Here is an 18,083-nt window from a genome sequence, read left to right on the forward strand (position 1 = left end):
ACTTTCAGGACAAAGAGATTGCACTACAGTATTGGTATGCGATGAATTGAAAAATACTGTTTCTTTTGTTTATCATTTTTACAGTGCAAATATTTATAATAAAAATAATATACACTTTGATTTCAATTACAACACAGAATACAATATATATGACAATTTAGAAAAATATCCAAAATATGTAATAAATTTCAATTGGTATTCTATTGCTTAACAGTGCAATTAAAACTGCAATTAATCTTTTTAATCACGATTACTTTGTGAGTTAACTGCGATTAATCGACAGCCCTAAATTTAATACAATGAAACTGACGCTGGATTTGTAAAATGTCTCACAAATCGCAAGATTGAAAAAAGTTATATCTAGCTTGCCTCCTATCCTAAAGCCTTTTCTTCTTATAAATGCAATCGGTCGGTATTTGCATGTGCTGTGAAAATTTATATTGTCTGTCAAGCAATCGATTCTGTCTGCTTTCCAAAAGATTAGTATTCCATTTGCTATATTTTTCTACAGCCAAACATAGTTTTCAAGCCACTGACAGTGTGTAATTGGACTACATTTTTTCAGGTGTTACTTGCGACTGTTCTGATTATTTAAAGAAAAATAATAAAGTCAGAAAACAAAGTGTGGACTCTAAACTATGCTGGATAGTGTTGTTTTGATTGACCTTCATAGAAATTGGCTTTGTCAAACAGATTCCAAAGATTCTAAGCCTGAATTCATCTCTACAATACTGATGCAGAGCCCTGCAATGGGACTAAGAAGGGAGGCAATGTGATTCCTCTTCCCTGGGGCTTCAAAGAGCCCGTTAGACCCCCCAAATACAGCTTAGGGAAGCCCTTAGCATTGGCTTAACTTGTACCCAGCTGACCATGGTCTGTATGGGTCTTCTGGCAGCTAGGAAATAGCTGTCAATAAGACTGTCTCTGCCACACGTCCACCCAACCCCAAAATGCCCTGGTACACTCCCTATGCTGGGGATTTATGTACCAGGGATGGGGGCATGCAGAGCTTGCTGAACCAACTCTCCAACTGTCAGAGAGGCTCCGTGAACACAGCATATTCTTTGACGGTCATAACAGATGTTTTGCTTAGAGGTGTGGCCACAGGAGCAACTGTTCATTCTGTCATTGCCTCAGCCTGTTGGCCATTTGTCAGGGCTCCTTCTGCTTGTACTACCCTGCTCCTCATCTTGAGGCTGCCTGTTGGGTCCCATTCTCCAATGGGCAGGAAGGACGAGGATTTGGGTTAGGGCTGTTAAGTGTGAGACAGTTGCAGGTATAGATCAGAGTGGAGTTTTTTGGGTGTGCATACACCCATAATGCAACTTCCCTTTACAGATCAGTTTAGTCTATGGACTCAGTTCTGATTTTAAAGATGCAGGTCACACATCACTGACAGTAGGGCCAGCCTTATGTGGCCTGTCCCATTCCCTCCACTATCCTCCAGTGGAGTGGAGGAATTTGAAGGGTACAGACTGACATTCGATTCCAGTGCTTGTGGAAAGGAGGTGGGGGATGCAGATTGTCCAGGCAAGGAATCTGCACCAATTGCATTTCCCAGCACCCCAGGAACTCCCTGCAACACAAGGCAGAGAGCTTTTCTGCTAGGGATGGTGGTTCCAAAACAAAGCAGATTCACTGGGTAATATTCCCTGTGAGAGTGGCTGCAACTGGTGTACAGGTGATGTAGCCTTTAGTCTGCGGTAGTTGCTGCAAAGTGGTTCATAACCAATCTATGATCTGGGCAGAGGATTTCGCTTAGAGGGTAGTCCATTTACTCCCAACTGTGCAGTGGGTCCAGGATTTGGACATATGTGCAGATTGTCATAGTAAGTGTAGCCACAGCCCTCACAAAGCAGACATTGATTAATACAGGAATAAGCTACAAACAAAACAAGTTGGCTTCCATCTGTTGTGAGACCAGAGACCGCACCCTTGCTGGAACTTTCAGTATAGCACAGAGACATCTAGTGGCCAAATAACATTCCTACAAGTAAATATCATGACACAGAAGTTAGTACTTCCATAGACAAGTCGCTCAGCAACAACTTGTTACGGACACACAGGACTCATACCCTCTCTCGGCTCCGAACGGTCCCTGGGAGGAACCCCCTTCAGTGTGACAGTCGTTTTCAGGATCCCACTCTCTCTCGGGGGTTAAGCTGTAGGCTCCACCGCCTCCTGGGACCGCACCTCTCTGAGCCTTCGGTACACCTGTCTCTCGTCATGGGCACGCTCAGGGAGTCCACTCGCTCTGGATCCCCGGGGCCTCCACATCCACAGGGAATAATGCAACCCCGATCTCTAAACTGCAGTGAGACTCAGTCAGCGTAAAACAGAAGGGTTTATTGAGCATCTGTAAAAAGCATAAGAGGCTCTCAGGGCTCTCGGGTCTAACATCCCTCAGCAAAGTACTTCTAGTCTTATGTCACAATGGCATGCAGAGAGCCATTTCATTGTACAGTTACCACTCTAAATCCTTATTCTCGTTTAGCTGTTTTTTATTTGTTTAAATATTATGTTTTAATAGCTATACACAAGGGGCACATAAAAACACTTGTAAAACATGAACTCTTAGGAGTTTCTTTATATTAAACCTGAAATGCAGAGAAATATGTAGTTAGAAGGGACAGTTGTAGCATTTTAAGCTGCCTTTCATCATTGCAGAGAGCCTGATGTGCAATAATAGTCATTATTATTTGTAGTGATCTTTAGTATTGCAGTGGTATTCAATTACATTATAAGGCAATGTCCAAATCTTGGCAGGCCAACAGGTTCTCCAGGGCCTGGCACTTGCTGGCTCAGAGGATGCTCTGGAGCAGGGGAGGGAAAGGGACCAAAGCCATGAATGAGGGTCTTTTGTTTGGCCCACTGGGCACCAGCTGTTCCTTCCTGCTCCCCACTGGTGGCTCTGCAAAGGCAGCTCCACACACTGGCTCAAGCGCGCCCCAGGCTTCCAGCAGCTCTGGCCCTTGCATTGCCCTGCCAGGCGGCCCCTTTCCCTCCCAGGCTGCAGAGTGTCCTCCAAACCAGCAGGTGCTGGGCCCGGGCAGGGCACTGGGAGGCAGGTCAGCATGGGGATGCTGCAGCTGGACTGGGCAGCGGCTGGAGCTGCTGGGAGCCCGCTGCCCAGGGCAGAGCTGGAGCCAGGTAGTTGGAGCGTCCTTACAGTAGAGCTCCCAGCAGGGAGCAGGATGGAACAGCTGATGCCCAGTGGGTCAGCGGGAAGGCCCTCATAGGCCAGATCTAGGCCCCAGGCAGGCCACCGATTGAAGAACACAGCAGTATTTCCTAATGACCCTCATCAAGGGTTAGGGCCCCATTGTACTAGGCACTGTCCCTACCCCAGAGAGGTTGCAATCTAGCAGTTAGAAAGTATGGGACAGGCGAATAAACTGACAAATGGGAGGGACAGTGAGAGAAGGAGAAACTAACAATAGAGCCAAGGCCAATGGGAGCTGCAGAGTCAGCGCGCGAGGTGGGGGCAGCACGCGGAGCTTCCCTGATCACCCCTGCGCTAAGCGGCCGCAGGGACATGCCAGCCACTTCCAGGAGCTGCACGGAGCCAGGGCAGTCAGGGAGCCTGCCTTAGTCCTGCTGCACCGCCGTCCGGACTATTACGCCGACCAGAGCTGCCAGGGTCCCCTTTCAACCAGGTGTTCCAGTAGAAAACCAGATGCCTGGCAACCCTAAGCCAGGCACATTTGCATAACTCAGCGTGGTCTCAGTAACAGCTGGCTGCCAGCCTAATCAGTCCCAGATGGCAATGGTTTGTAGGTTTGTATCTTTTAAAAGTAGGTTTCAAGGAGGAATCTCAGTGAGAATAAGGTGACGGCTTGTGAATGTTGTCAGAAGGTTCTTCCCCAGCACATGTGGTGGCATGGGAAAAAGCAGAAAGGTGCTTCTGTGACAAGCAGATAAATGGATGCTCAAGGGTGTCATTGACAGAGCGAAGGTGAGGGTCAGGGCCATAATAAAAAACTAGATTTGAAAGGTAAGGGGCCGCTGATTCAGTGGAGAAGGGGAAGCCAGTGGAGGGGTACAAAGGGGAAATGATGTCATCAAAATCACCTTGGAAACATTTTAAATAGCTATGAAGCAGGAAGGTTGTAGGCATCAGTGCCACACGGATGAGATTACAATAATTAATGTATGATTTTATGGTGTAGTGGGGCGGTCACCCCGCTCTGGTTCAGAAAGGGTTAAAAGCCAGCCCTTTGAGAGGGCTGGGGCTGGGAGCCAATCAGGAAAAGGCTGAGAGGTAGCTTATAAGGGCTAGTCTGGGCCCTATAAAAGGGCTGCAGGGCCAGAGGCCAGTCAATCTCTTTCCAGACTTGGACAGAGATGGACCTGGTGGCCGGATAGCAAAAAGGGTACCTTGGACAGTGCAGTGCTGGGGAAGGGCTGGGGGAGCTCCAGCCTGGCAAACCCCCAGGCAGAGGCCATGCTGTCAGGGCCAGAGGAGGTATTAGGGCTTTGAGGAGGCAGCCAAGGAAGGTAGAGGCAGAAGGCCCCCTGTCCGATGATGAGTGGCCACTTCAGACTGCAGTTTGCCCCTGAGGGAAGGGGCTAGATGAAGACTGGCAGTGGGTCATTGAGGTGAGATGGGCTTAGAGGATTGGGGTTCCCTGGGGAGTGGAGGACCCTGAGTGTGTGGGCACTGCTGAGGGGCAGTAGCCAGGAGAAGGGGCACTACGGGCTGAGAAGGACGCAGCGCCTGAATTACAGTGGTAGAGATTGATAATGATAAAACAAAAAGCGACAGCAGGAGATGCTTTGATGCTGGGATGAGCTAATTCCCGAGGTAACCAGCAGGAGGCGCCGTGGCGGTGAGTACATGCCATGTGACACATGGATAAAGAAGACCATGTATACTTCACCGTTTTCCTGTTTCTTTATCTATAGCGCTTTAGGTTCTTATAACAGCATATTGGGATTGGACTACATATTTCCTACCCCTATAAGTTTCCTTATACTAGTGCATTATGCAGTCATGTTCCAGGGTCCTTGTGATACTTGATATATGGAATTTTTATTTTATTTTTCCAGAATTAAAGCTTGGAACGTTCATTCATAATATGAAGATGCTGCTGACTTTGTTCCTCTTCCTTATTGGGAGTCAAACTTCAGTAACTCAGATGCCTGGTATTTCATATCCTTTGTACTCTGTTGTATTATGTGATTTGATTTTTTTTAAATACAATATTTAGTCCCCAATTTCCCCCCAAAAAATTTGAGGTGATGCCTGAGACTCTTGAGTCAGGATCTCTATACCTTATGAGACTTTGTATAATAGACTGAAACTGTGTTTGAATAATGGAGATGGACATTAGATTTACATATTAGGTTGATCAGTGCTATCGTAAACTGTGACAGATTTATATAGATTAGGGCCAAATTCAGAGGTAAAAATGCAGATAGTGTATAAATGAAGGCCACTCATGGAATTTAGTTATTTTCAAGTGGGTACCTGGGATTTAATTACTCAGTATGTGCAAAAGGAGGATCCAGTCCTGCTCCCTACTCACATGAGTTCTGTTGGGGTCACTGGGATTCTACATGTAAATTCTGCAGAACTGGGTCCTTGGTATAAATCCCAGGCACAGTGAGAGCTAAATTGTGGCATTGTATGTGGTGTAAGTTAGGGCAGAATTTGGCCGTGGAAGGGGCCAGATCAATGTGACTGATAGGGTAGGCGTGTTGCACAATTTAGAGAAGTTGTCAATAGGAAAGTTGCTCAGGAGGAAAGTGAGGCCCAAAGTTGCAAGTTCTTCTGAGAAAAACTGAGGGCTTTCAACTCCTATTGACTTCAGTGGAGGTTAAGGATGATTAGCAACTTGCTGGAGGCAACCAGCACTTGTGACAGGCAGGTAACTAAGCACAGAGGAATCAAGGCAGAAAGAAAAAGCAACTTTTGCCACTTTGTGGCATACAACACAATGAGACTCTGAAGAGGGTTGCACACTTAGTCCACAGTTGCCATAGGATTCCATATGGGAGAGAATATTCATTCTCAGGAACGTGACAAATGTCCTCTACTGTGGTGTAGGTGTAAATTAAAGTAGGAGGAAGGGTGCTTTATTTTAACCCTTCTGTTAGTCACTTAAGGCTGTCTGGATCACTGACATACCCTTGAGATCTACTGTGTTAAGGTAAAATATGACCGTGCCAGTGAAGAGTAAAGGGATAAGAGGAGAAGGTGACATTTCCCCCCATCCAAACTGGAGTAAGCATGTAAAACTGCAGCTCCTCTTCTCTCACCCCAATACCTTGACTCCTCCATAAGAGGTAGTCATAAGTAGTTGTCTCAGCTCTTCTTAGCTAGTAGCGCTGGGAGTTGGGGCCAAAGGATAAGGATCTGCCTAAATGTGGATTTCGGACTCCACCTCCATCCCAGCCCTCTGCAGTAGAGTTAGTATGGAGATTCTTTTTGCAGTGCACAATTCCTTGTAATTCCTGAGCCTAAGTGGTTCAGGGGACTTTGCATGGATCCTCCACACTAAGGGTGAACTACACTGTGCCATGTACTGAACTGAATGTTAGCAAAAATAATCCAGAGTGCATTGTGCATTGTGCCTGTAGTCACCACCCCATAGTCACAAACATGTGAAAGAAGTTAGCACTTGGAGATATTTCTCTAACTGGAAACTCTAGATAATGTGTCAAGTATCAGAGGGGTAGCCATGTTAGTCTGAATCTGTAAAAAGCAACAGAGGGTCCTGTGGCACCTTTAAGGCTAACAGAAGTATTGGGAGCATAAGCTTTCGTGGGTAAGAACCTCACTTTTTCCCAATACTTCTGTTAGTCTTAAAGGTGCCACAGGACCCTCTGTTGCTAGATAATGTGTGTTCTATTCAGTAGAAATTTAAAAAAATAATAATTTAAACCTCAAAAAGGAAGCAGGCATCCAATCCTGAGAAGCACTGAATAGCTACATCTCCTGGGAAGTCCTAGGGACCAAACAGATGCTGAGCACGTGTAACTTCCTATCTTTGTAATCTTTCATGATAATAAAATAAGCTTAAAATATAAGAGAGAATTCTTGGGCTTAGAAGGATATTTTTCAGCTTTTGGACATTTTATTTCTGGATATCTCTGGATAAATTCTTCTGTGAAGCATTGCTTGTATCATCAGAGTATTGTAGAGATAAAGGGTAAGAAATATGTAATAACATTTAACTTTCTGATTTTTGCAGCCCCTACATCTGCAGATATTGTCCTTTTGGTTGACAGCTCTAATAGCCTGGGAAACAAGGCGTTCCCCTCTATGAAGTCTTTTATTAGCAAAATGATCAGTCATCTAACAGCAACTCCTAACCAATACCGTATCGCGCTTGCCCAGTACAGTGATGATTTGCACGTTGAATTTCTGCTGGACACCTATAAAGCAAAGAACCCAATGCTGAATTATGTAAAAAAAAATGTTGTATTCAAGGGTGGTTCAGTAAAAACTGGCAATGCCCTTCGAGAAGTTCACAGGACCTATTTCAAAGGACCAGCTAGTGGAAGAGACAAAGAACGAATTCTGGTAGTCTTGACTTCAGGGGCATCAGAGGATGCTGTAGTAGAACCTGCCAAGATCTTGAAAAGTGATGGGGTAAAAATCATAGCCGTGGGGATTCAGGATGTTTCTCCTCAAGAATTGCAGTCAATGGCTACACCTCAATTTTCTTATAAGTTTCGCACAGTGAGGGATCTCAGTATGTCTTCTCAAAACCTGACCAAGATCATTGAGGATGTTATTCAAACAGATATTAATGTCATAATACCAACAGATATAATTGCAAGAGCTCCTGAGAGAGACGGTAAGGAATTCAAGGCTATGAAAAAATTGTGATCATATTGGTTGGAAGAAGTAATTCAGTGTTGGAAAGAAAGACACCTTGAACATTTTGGCTAAATTTTCAAAATATTAAATGACATGTATATTTTAAAACAATGAAGAGAACAGACATGTCCATGACCAGGTAGCTGTGTATACAGAGAGGCATGTAATCCTGACATTTTGAAAACCAGTGCCTATCTGTTCATGGCTTTATGCATGACTAACTCTGGACTCCACAAAAGTGAATGGAGAGTGGGTGGAGTGAAGCTGTAACTATTCTTGCAGATTTGGTAATTTTCAAGAGAAAATAGCTCTTGTTGTTGGTTTATGCCCTGAACAACTAATTAATGGGCATTTTCCTTTGGGCTTCCTCTGACGTGGCTGGTATTGACCACTGCTGGAGACAGGATGCTGGAGTTAGGTGGGCTGCTAATTTGATTCAGTATGGCAATTTCTGTGTTTCTAGATAAATCTGAATGAGGGAAACTATTTTAGAAGAGTTTTCCATGGATTGGCCAAGAAATAGATAATTAATATTGTATTCTTTTCCCCTCTCTTCCCCTGCAGTTTGTAAGAGTGATTCTGTTGCTGATGTTGTGTTTATAGTAGATGAGGGTGTTTCAAAACCAAAAGCTGAAGATATTAAAAATTTCCTGCAAAATACAGTCTCCTTTCTTGATGTGAAAAAGAATCGTACAAAGATTGGCCTAGTGACATATAGCAGTGAGTCACACGTGTTATCGTTATTGAGCGAAGAAACACACAAAACTACTATTCTGCAGAAAATACAGGACTTTTCTCCGAGGGAAGGGAAGGCCAACACCGGTGCTGCCATTAAGGCTACAAGGCAAAGAGTCTTCTCTGGAAGCAGAAAGGCCCAAGGGATAGAGCAAATAGCCATTCTGATCACCCACCGACCCTCTGAAGACAACATAAGTGAGGCAGCTCAGGATCTTCGGAGAGCTGGTGTGACTGTATTCACCATAGGCATTGAAAATGCTGATTACACCCAGTTAACCCAGATAGCATCATATCCTCCACAGCAATATGTTACTAAGCTGACGGCATTTTCTGACCTGCCAAAAGAAGCCAAAACTTTACAAAAGAAACTCTTAAATCAAATTCAGGACAAGCTGTATGTCCAGTCTATAAGAAGAGAACTACTTAAAGCAGGTAAACCTTCCCAGTAATTATATTTCTATCTTTTCTCTAGGTGGAAGATTTTTAAGTAGAGATGGTCCTGAACCAAAACCTGGATCCAAGCCCCCTGAACTTTTGATCTAGTTCCAAACTTTAGCCTTTGAGGAAGTGCAGTTCCGAAGCTGAATCTGGATCCAAACTGTAGCTCGGACCCATCTTTTTAACATATTGACTGGTTCATGTTATTTTATTGAATTAGTGCAAAGATCCTGCATCACGGTCTCCTAGTGGAGCAATTTATGTCTTTATGGAGTCCTCTTGGTGTCATTGGGACTCTGCATAGGTGTAAGGGAGGGTCCATGATAACAAAGCCCAGTATAGGATTGGTGCCTAAATTATTTTCATTGGGTTAGCAAGGCAGGCTTTTTTTTTTTTCTCTTTCTTTCTTAGTCCAAGCAAACACAGCTTGGACAAGCAAGTTTTTACAACTCCAACCCCACAGAGTTTTGTCATTATACTGGTTGAAAAATAGAGGCTGTGTACCTGGGGGGTTCCCTTCATCCCCTCCCCACCCATGAAGAAAACTACAGATGCCTCTGAATGGGGTTAGAGAGCTCACTTGGATAAACATGCGTCTCCAGGCTCTTGTACCCAGGAAGAATCCAAGCTAAACATCAACCCCTGACAATGTGGGCAGTGCATGAGGCCTGAAAAAGATTCCTGCCACTCATCCATACCCTGCATTGTCAAGTCACATCTAACATGACTACAGTACACTATATCAAAAAACAGGAATAGGGAGGTCCACCCTTCTTTGCACAGAAGCAGTCGGTCTCTGCAGTTGTTGGCCAGAAGAGTAGGTGAGCTTGGGGCCCTTAGGGTGGACCCTCCTACACAGTCTTCAATAAGGATAAGGTTTCTTTGAGGTTACACCCCGTATTCATTCCAAATGTTCCCTCTGAATACCATTTAAATCAGGTCATATACCTAGCTATCTTCCACCCAACATATTATGCCACCAGAAAAGACAGGGAGCACCATTCTCTGGATGTTTATTGAGCCTGAGCATTCTACCTGCAGATGACAGAACCCTTCAGGGAAACTCCTAATCTAGTTGTCTCCTTTGCTTCCCCTTTCACACATTTGAGATTTTCTAAATGGATTTGAAGTTGCATCAAGCTGTGAGCTGACGGTGAACCCTCCCACACAAGGTGTACAGGTTACATCAGTGGCTTTGCTTCATGGAGTTCCCCTTCTGGAGATCTGTAGAGTGGCAACATGGAGCTGTATGCACATTTTTACTAGGCATTATGCCCTAGAATGAGTTTCTTCAGCAGATGTATCCTTTCAGATTGCAGGATCACACTGCCAAACACATCAGCGTTCCTTGCGCCCTTCTCATTGAGTACTGCTTGTAAGCCACCTTGCATGGAACACACCTAGGGACCGTCATTTGAAGAAATCCTGGTTACTTACCTTACAGTAACTGGTGTTCTTCAAGATGTGTGGTCCCAATCTGTATTCCACTTCCCACCCTCCTTCCACTCTCCTTCTGATCCCTTCCTTGGGTTATTCATGGTAGAAAAGGAACTGGAGAGGTAGTCAATCCATGTGGTCCCTTATGCCTTGAATTGGAGCACAAGGAAGTGATGGGCACAGATACAGACCAAGAAACACTGCTGTTGAAAAATCTTCTGGTCTTAGGCACATGAAGTGCATGCACATCTCAGGTGGCATACAGATAGGGATCATAACCTGAACTCCAGTTATCATAAGATAAATAACCAGCATTTCTCAGACATTGTTACTTTACATTAAGGTTACAGCCAATTTGCATCATGATAACCTCACTCTCTGGCAGATTTTCGGCCGCTGTGGAACTCCACCTGGGTTTGTGTCATTGTATAAATACTGGTTGACTCTGGGCCCTAATTACAAGTCTATATGCTTTGGTGCTTCTCTCAGTGTTTCTCGCTTTACATTTTCTTCTCACACTAATGCTGTATACAATTTATTTTTCCATGTAGGATGTGTGGACACAGAGGCAGCTGATATTTATGTCCTCATTGATGGCTCAACAAGCATTTCTCCTGCTCCCTTCGGAGACATCAAAAAATTTTTGAAGGAAGTGATTAAGATGTTTAACATAGGACCAAATAAAGTTCGCTTTGGAGCTGTGCAGTTCTCACATCACAAAAGACTGGAGTTTGAACTTGATGAATACAGCAACACAAATGATTTAGAAAGGGCCATCGACAACATTAGGCAAATATATGGGGATACCCATATTGGAGAAGCTTTGACTTTCATGCAGCCACTATTTAAAAGGGCAAGGGAGCAGAGAGCTGGCAGGGTGGCTTGTTACCTCATTGTTCTAACAGATGGGGAGTCACATGACAGTGTGAAGGAGCCTGCTGAGAGACTGAGGAATGAGAAGGTTAATATTTATGCCATTGGTATAAAAGGTGCAAATGAAGCACAGCTCCATGAGATTGCAGGGTCAAAGAGCAGGACTTTCTTTGTTCAAGAGTTTGACTCCTTGAAAAACATAAAAAATGAAATTGTTCAAAAGATCTGTTCTAAAGAAGGTAAGGGAAAATTTTGATTTTTGCCCTTTGAACTCAGAGCGCTAATTGAATGCGGAGCCTCCTCTTGTATAATAAATAATTTTAAGTTTAAAACATGATAAGCGTATTACTCCAGCCTGAATAACTGAAATGTATAAATATACTTTGGGCACATTTTGAACTGAGATGGCTGTCTGCAAGCCAATTATAAATAATGCAGTTTTCTTTCTTTCTTTTTTAAATCTATTCTGTGTATGTTCAACATTTGCTTTAAAAAAGCAAGGGTATTTTTATTTGGTTTCAGTCAGAGCATCAAAGCACTGCTTTTCCTTCCTCTTTTATTTTTCTCAGCTCTGTAACGAACAAGATGGCTTTTCAACTGAAGAGGGTAGTCCTACATCAAGTAGTGTGCTTTCCAACTTGTCATGTTGTGTTGCTATTGTCCCAATGTAAATATCTGTATCGTGAATTGTTCAGATGCCCACAGAGCACTAACCCTACCGTCAGGCTGCAGTCAGGCAAGGTGAAATTTAAGATCATTGTCTTTGTAAGACTGTGATGCTCAGTAGCCTTCAAACCCCCCCCCCCCCCACACACACACACACACACACAAAGAGTAAGAGGAAAACAAATGCAAGCTAAATTCTCTGGCAGTGAGCTATGTCAAGTTGGTGTTTGTGATTAACAGGTACATTATTAGAATGCTAGTGTCATATGCTTATACACAGCTGTAAACCCCTGAATCTTTTGTGCCTGTATTGATTGGCGGGAAGTCTGAAAAGAAGCAGGGGCAGGTGGGAGGCCACAGGTAAGCTGGGGCGGGGGGGCGCAAGGAGGAGAGCTCCGGGGAGGCGCGGATTTGGCCGAGCGGCGCCCGGCGGCCCCAGCAGCTCCGGCCCAGCTCGGGCCCCAGTGCGGCGGCCCCAGTTCCGGCCGAGTGCGCCAGCCCGGTGCCGGCCGAGCACCCCCGGCCCAGCCCGGCTCGGGCCCCAGCAGCGCCGGCCCTGGCTCCGGCGGCTCCAGCCCAGTTCCAGCCGAGCGCGCCGGCTCGGCTCCAAGCCCCGCAACCCCAGGCGGAGCTCCCGCCAGAGCGCAGCCCGATTCCTGGGCTCTTTAAAGTCGGCCCTGGTCAGGGGACAAGGAAGGAGGGTTGGATGGGTCCGGAGTTCGGGTGGGGAGGGGGGGCTGTCAGGGGGGCAGGGGTGTGGAGAGGGATTGGGACAGTCAGGGACAGGGAGCAGGGGGGGTTAGATGGGTTTGGGGTTCTTGAGGGGTTGTCAGGGGGCAGAGGTGTGGAGAGGGGTCGAGGCAGGCAGGGAGCAGAGGGGGTTGGATGGGTTGGGAGTTCTGGGGGTCCTGTCAGGGGGCGGGGAGCAGTTGGATAAGGCATGGGAGTCCCGGGGGGGGTCTGTCTGGGGGCGGGGGTGTGAATATGGGGTGGGAGTGTGGATAAGGGTTGGGGCAGTCAGGGGAGAGGTAGGGTCGTAGGGGGGCAGTGAGGGTGGGGGGTTCTCAGGAGGGGGCAGTCAGGGGACAAGAAGCAGGGCAGCTTAGATAGGGGGTGGGATCCTAAGGGGCAGTTAGTGTTAGGGGTCCCAGGAGGGGGCAGTCAGGGGACAAGGAGCGGGGGGGGTTGGGGTTTCTGAGGGGGGCAATCAGGGGGTGGGAAGTGCGAGGGAGTGGATGGGGGCGGGGCAGGGGTGGGGCTCCTCCCCCCGGTGTCCTCTTTTTTGCTTGTGGAAATATGGTAACCCTATTCTAATGCATAGCAGCAACTGGAGGAGGAGGCAGTAACAGAATGTGAGAGAGGGCCCAGTATTGGCCCCAGGCTCCTCATCCCAGCTATTCTCCAGACAGCACCCATCCACCTAGCTCACTATTCCCCCATTTACCCAGCACAGCCAGAAATCTTAGCACCCACCTTCTATCCCAGATCATCCTGCCCCAGTTAAGTCTATTTACTTATTTTTAATGTACAGCCTGGGTTATACTAATATAAATGTTTTCTTCTATAGCCTGCAAAGAAATGACAGCTGACATCATTTTTCTAGTGGACAGTTCTGGAAGCATAGAACAAGAGAACTTTTTGAAAATGAAAAACTTTATGAGAGAACTGGTGAACAAATCTGACATCAGCACAGACCGAGTGCAGGTTGGGGTCGTCCAGTTCAGTGGCACACAACACGAAGAGTTCCAGCTTGACCGATACTCTTCAAAAAGTGACATTTTCAGTGCTATTGATAATATGTCTCTTATAGGGGAAAATACACTAACAGGAGGCGCTTTGACATTTGTAGGTGATTATTTCAAGCCTCCCAAAGGTGCACGTCCGACTGTCAAAAAGATTCTTATCCTGATTACAGATGGGGAAGCGCAGGATGAAGTAAAAGTTCCAGCAAAAACCCTACGTGATCAAGATGTTATTATCTACTCTGTTGGGGTGTTTAATGCAAATAAAACTCAGCTGGAAGAGATTAGTGGGAAGTGTGAGCTGGTTTTTTACATTGAGAAATTTGATACTCTGAAGCACATAGAAGATGAGATCATCTTTGGAATATGCACACTTCATGAGGGTAAGCACTGCCGTTTTCAATAACTCATGTCAATCTGTGTCTGTGTAGGAATTTTGCTCTGTCCAGATAGTTGAGTATTGTAATAAAGTAAATAAACAGGCATGCTTTCTACTTGCAATGTCATCTTCTTTTGGAGATGCCTACAGGGATGAGAAGTGTGCGAGAAAATGAAGGTAGAATTTGGCTCACGGTACCAGGAGGCCTGTCCTACTAGCTTTCAAAGATGCTATATTCTCTCAAATGGGTGTAAGAAAAGACTAAGAATCTGATTCTCACTTCTACTAAGGCTCCTTTGTGGTGTTCTGGCAGTGTAAAACATCCTTGGGGACTGATTCTTGTTCACACTAATGGCCTCGTTCTGCCCTCATTTACAAGGGTGCAACTTCTGTTGAAGTCATAGAAATTGTACACCATGTAAATAAGGGCAGAAATGGGCTCTATAGGTTGTATTTACCTGATAGACTTTAGTAGTACTCATTTACACAGGAACCCTGAATGGCCTAGAAGATAGATAGGTGCATGCGCACAGACACACACACACACACACACACACACACAGCGAGAGAGAGAGAGTGAGAGAGAGTCTGGCCTCCATCCGTGTTGCCAGCAATACAGCACCAGAAACTAGTTTTGTTGGAACCGTATTTACAAGTTTCAGTTTGGGTTCCAGATGTGGTTCAAACCCAATGTAGCCAAGTCTTTTAAGAAAATGTGTTGACAGAAGCATTTAAATAAGTGCAAAAGAGGCATAAAACTGTGTACAGATAGATGAAAATGGTAGTGACCACATGCTACTCATGTTTGGGGGGTCCCAGTCCAGGACTGTGTGAAATGAACTCTCACAGGAACTAAGGTCTGTCACAAACCTCTCCACCTTCCACTCCAAGTGCAAGGTGTTTTCCTTTGACCTTGCCTTCTCTAACATAAATATATGGGGAGTGAAGGTGCCATTCAAAACAACTCACTAAACACACTTTTGCCCCTGGGGAGAGGATGAGAGAAAAAAACTCACTGCTCAGTACATGGTTGGAAGGCCCACAGGTATATTAAGGTGATGATTGCAGTATAAGAACCTATATAGAATAAAATAGAATGATAACCATCTGTGCAAACACTTCCCTGCAGAGGCTGCTATCCAAACATTGCACTTGCTGTTGCATAAGAACCTGAAAAATGGAATAGCCCAGGGCCAGGTCATGCCTGGCCCCATACATGGTTGCTCAATGGGGCTGGGGAGAGCACAAGGAGTCTCTCTCCTCTTTGCACATTGCATATTCCATTTCAGGGGTTTACAGGACTGAGTTCTGGGTCTCTCTTGCACTCACTAATCCAATTGTAGAAAACACATTTTTGCTGTTGCAAAGTGAGAACAGATCCAAACCTGCCCTGAAAGGTATATATTTTGTTCCTTGTTTAGGAGCTACAATGTCCTCCTTACTAAACTGTTAATTCAGTATTGACTTCCCATCTCCTCGTCATAAATGCTGATCTTTAGTTTAGGAGTAGTTTTAATGGGTTTCACAAAAGTCCCTTTCAGCCCTTTTTGGTCACTACAACAGAGGGCCTTGGGGGCTGTGCAGGGATGGCAGGGCTTCAGTCTCCAAATTGAACATCTTTCTTACACAAAGAAGAAAAAATTGCAATAGATCCAAAGCAGAAAATAAATTCTGCTATCATTGATGCCTGGTGGGTCTCCATGCATTTCAGTGTGGTTGCATAGATGCAAATGGCAGCAGAATTTGGCTCATTTCCATTAGTAAACAGTACATAAAACTGTGTGTACTGTGTCTCTGTAGAACAAGGGTCACTGAAATTTGACATAACTCCAGAAATTAAAATACAAGCTTTTAATTGGTGTTTGTATTCTAATAGAATACAGATTCATAGAATTTTAAGGCCTGAAGAAGCCATTCTGATCATCTAGTCTGATCCCATTCTGTTGTGTTACTATTCATTTCTTCACCCCACCCCCGTCCCTCTGGATTTTAGATTAATTTGAAACTCTCCGTTATTTTAGAATTAGTGGTTAGGCTCTTTTGTTGTGTTACTGCCTCCAAAAAGTGATCCAAATTCACAAGCTTGTCTTGAATACAAGGGGGCTAGTAAGAAAGATTCAGTAAGAGTCTGTACTGACTTACCTGTTTGGGTTTTTTTGTTTTGTCATTTGTTCTTTTACAGAATGCAAAAGGATAGAAAGAGTAGATGTTGTGTTTGTGATAGATGAATCTGGGAGCATAAATTCCTCACAATACCAGACCATGAAAGACTTCATGATTGACTTAGTGAAAAAATCTGATGTTGCTCCAGATAGAGTTCAGTTTGGAGCTGTAAAATATTCTGATGAACCGAAAACGTTTTTCTACCTTAACCAGTACCCAACAAAATCCGAGATTGTTGAGGCTATCCAGAATGATAGAACTATAGGAGGTTCAACGTACACAGCCAAGGCAGTTGACTATTCGGAAGCTCTGTTTGCTCAGGAGCATGGTGGCCGCAAAAGTAAGGGAGTTCCACAGATTCTTATAGTGATAACAGACGGTGACTCCCATGATGCAAAATACCTCAATGACACAGCCAAGAGATTAAGAGACAAGGGAATTATTATCTATGCTGTTGGGATAAAAGGAGCAAAACCTGATGAGCTTTTGGCCATGGCTGGATCAGAAGACAAATATTACTATGTGGATACATTTGAAGGACTCAAAAACACATCTGTAGCAATATCAGAAAAAATATGTGATGATTCAAAACCAGGTAAGTGTTTGTTTTACTAGTCTATACTGTTTAAACTTTCCTCATCATTTTATTTAAAAATTGGCAAAGATGGGGAGACACATCTCTAAAATTTCAAAGCAATGTTTATGGCTTCATTTGTATATCTAGCTTCCTGTGTTGTTGTTGTTGTTTTTCTCTTTAGCAAGCCCAGCTATAGGCAAAAAGGGAAGTTGCTTAAAGCTTATCCTTGATCCTACAACTGAGGATTTTCATTGCTTAAATGGTTGATATTATTGTTAGTCTGTGCAGGTTCAAAACTTTCATAAAGGTAAAATTAGGGCACTAACCTTTCACTTAAAGAGGCCTGAGTTCAGGGTTCAGTTTGATTAGACTAGTTGTGGGGATAGGCATTTATCTACATCACGAAAGCACCACATGATTTGGCCTGGTTGATGAGCTCTGCTGAGGAAATAGGTGAAAACAGGCAGATGGGGACTATTGCAAGTGGCAATCAAAATGCAGTGGCAATTATGAGGAAACTTACACCATGCAAACTGTACAGTGGCATCCTGTAGTCCAGTGGTGGGCAACCTGCAGCCTCTCAGGGTAATCCGCTGGCAGGCCGCGAGACTGTGTGTTTACATTGATCGTCCACAGGGACAGCTGCCCGCAGCTCCCAGTGGCTGCAGTTCACCATTCCCGCCAATGGCAGATGCAGGACGCGGAGGCCAACACATCCCTGTGGCCCGTGGCTTTCTGCAGCTCCCATTGTTCGGGAACAGCGAACCACAGCCACTGGGAGCTGCAGATGGTCGATGTAAACAAACTGTCTCAAGGCCCACCAGCGAATTACCCTAACAGGCCACAGGTTGCCCACCAGTGCTCTAGTCCCATACAGCTACACATAGGTCTACACTTCCAAACCCCTGTGCTGTATAAAATGACACATTTGAATGACCAACTAGTCAGATTCATCCTCATTTGCCTGTCCATGTTCCTGTCTATTTGCCCGCAGGCCATAGGAGGGATCACAGAGATCTTTGCACCCCAGAGTAGTCACTTGCAGAGACTGTAAAATGCTACTCCTACTAGTGAGGAAATCCAGTTTGGTAGGGTTTTATGCCCTCTTCATGCTTGTGTACTGGAGCGTGTAATGTGGAGAATCAGGCCCCACAATTTCTACTTTTCCTAATGCCCTTCTCTGTCCCTTGTTAAAAATTAGTACTTTAGGTGCACTTTCTAGGTTGCTGGTCTGTGCAGCTA

General features: G+C 44.9%; 2 protein-coding genes across 8 annotated transcripts in view; both read left to right on the top strand.

Moving 5' to 3' along the window:
- LOC101953593 (collagen alpha-6(VI) chain-like) overlaps positions 1–18,083 on the top strand; it is a 268,888-nt gene that overhangs the window by 156,792 nt on the left and 94,013 nt on the right. The gene's annotated exons all lie outside the window — the stretch shown is intronic.
- The window catches only part of LOC101953884 (collagen alpha-6(VI) chain), a 298,199-nt gene that overhangs the window by 4,820 nt on the left and 275,296 nt on the right, over positions 1–18,083 (top strand). Inside the window, exons 2-7 of the mRNA XM_065583600.1 lie at positions 5,050–5,145; positions 7,197–7,805; positions 8,393–8,998; positions 10,993–11,553; positions 13,548–14,105; positions 16,284–16,859. Of these exons, the coding sequence (XP_065439672.1) occupies positions 5,079–5,145; positions 7,197–7,805; positions 8,393–8,998; positions 10,993–11,553; positions 13,548–14,105; positions 16,284–16,859 (2,977 nt within the window). The 5' untranslated portion in view covers positions 5,050–5,078. The remainder of the gene's footprint in view (positions 1–5,049; positions 5,146–7,196; positions 7,806–8,392; positions 8,999–10,992; positions 11,554–13,547; positions 14,106–16,283; positions 16,860–18,083) is intronic.

The sequence above is a fragment of the Chrysemys picta genome, chromosome 2 (assembly GCF_011386835.1).
Source record: "Chrysemys picta bellii isolate R12L10 chromosome 2, ASM1138683v2, whole genome shotgun sequence".
Classification (NCBI taxonomy): Eukaryota; Metazoa; Chordata; order Testudines; family Emydidae; genus Chrysemys; species Chrysemys picta.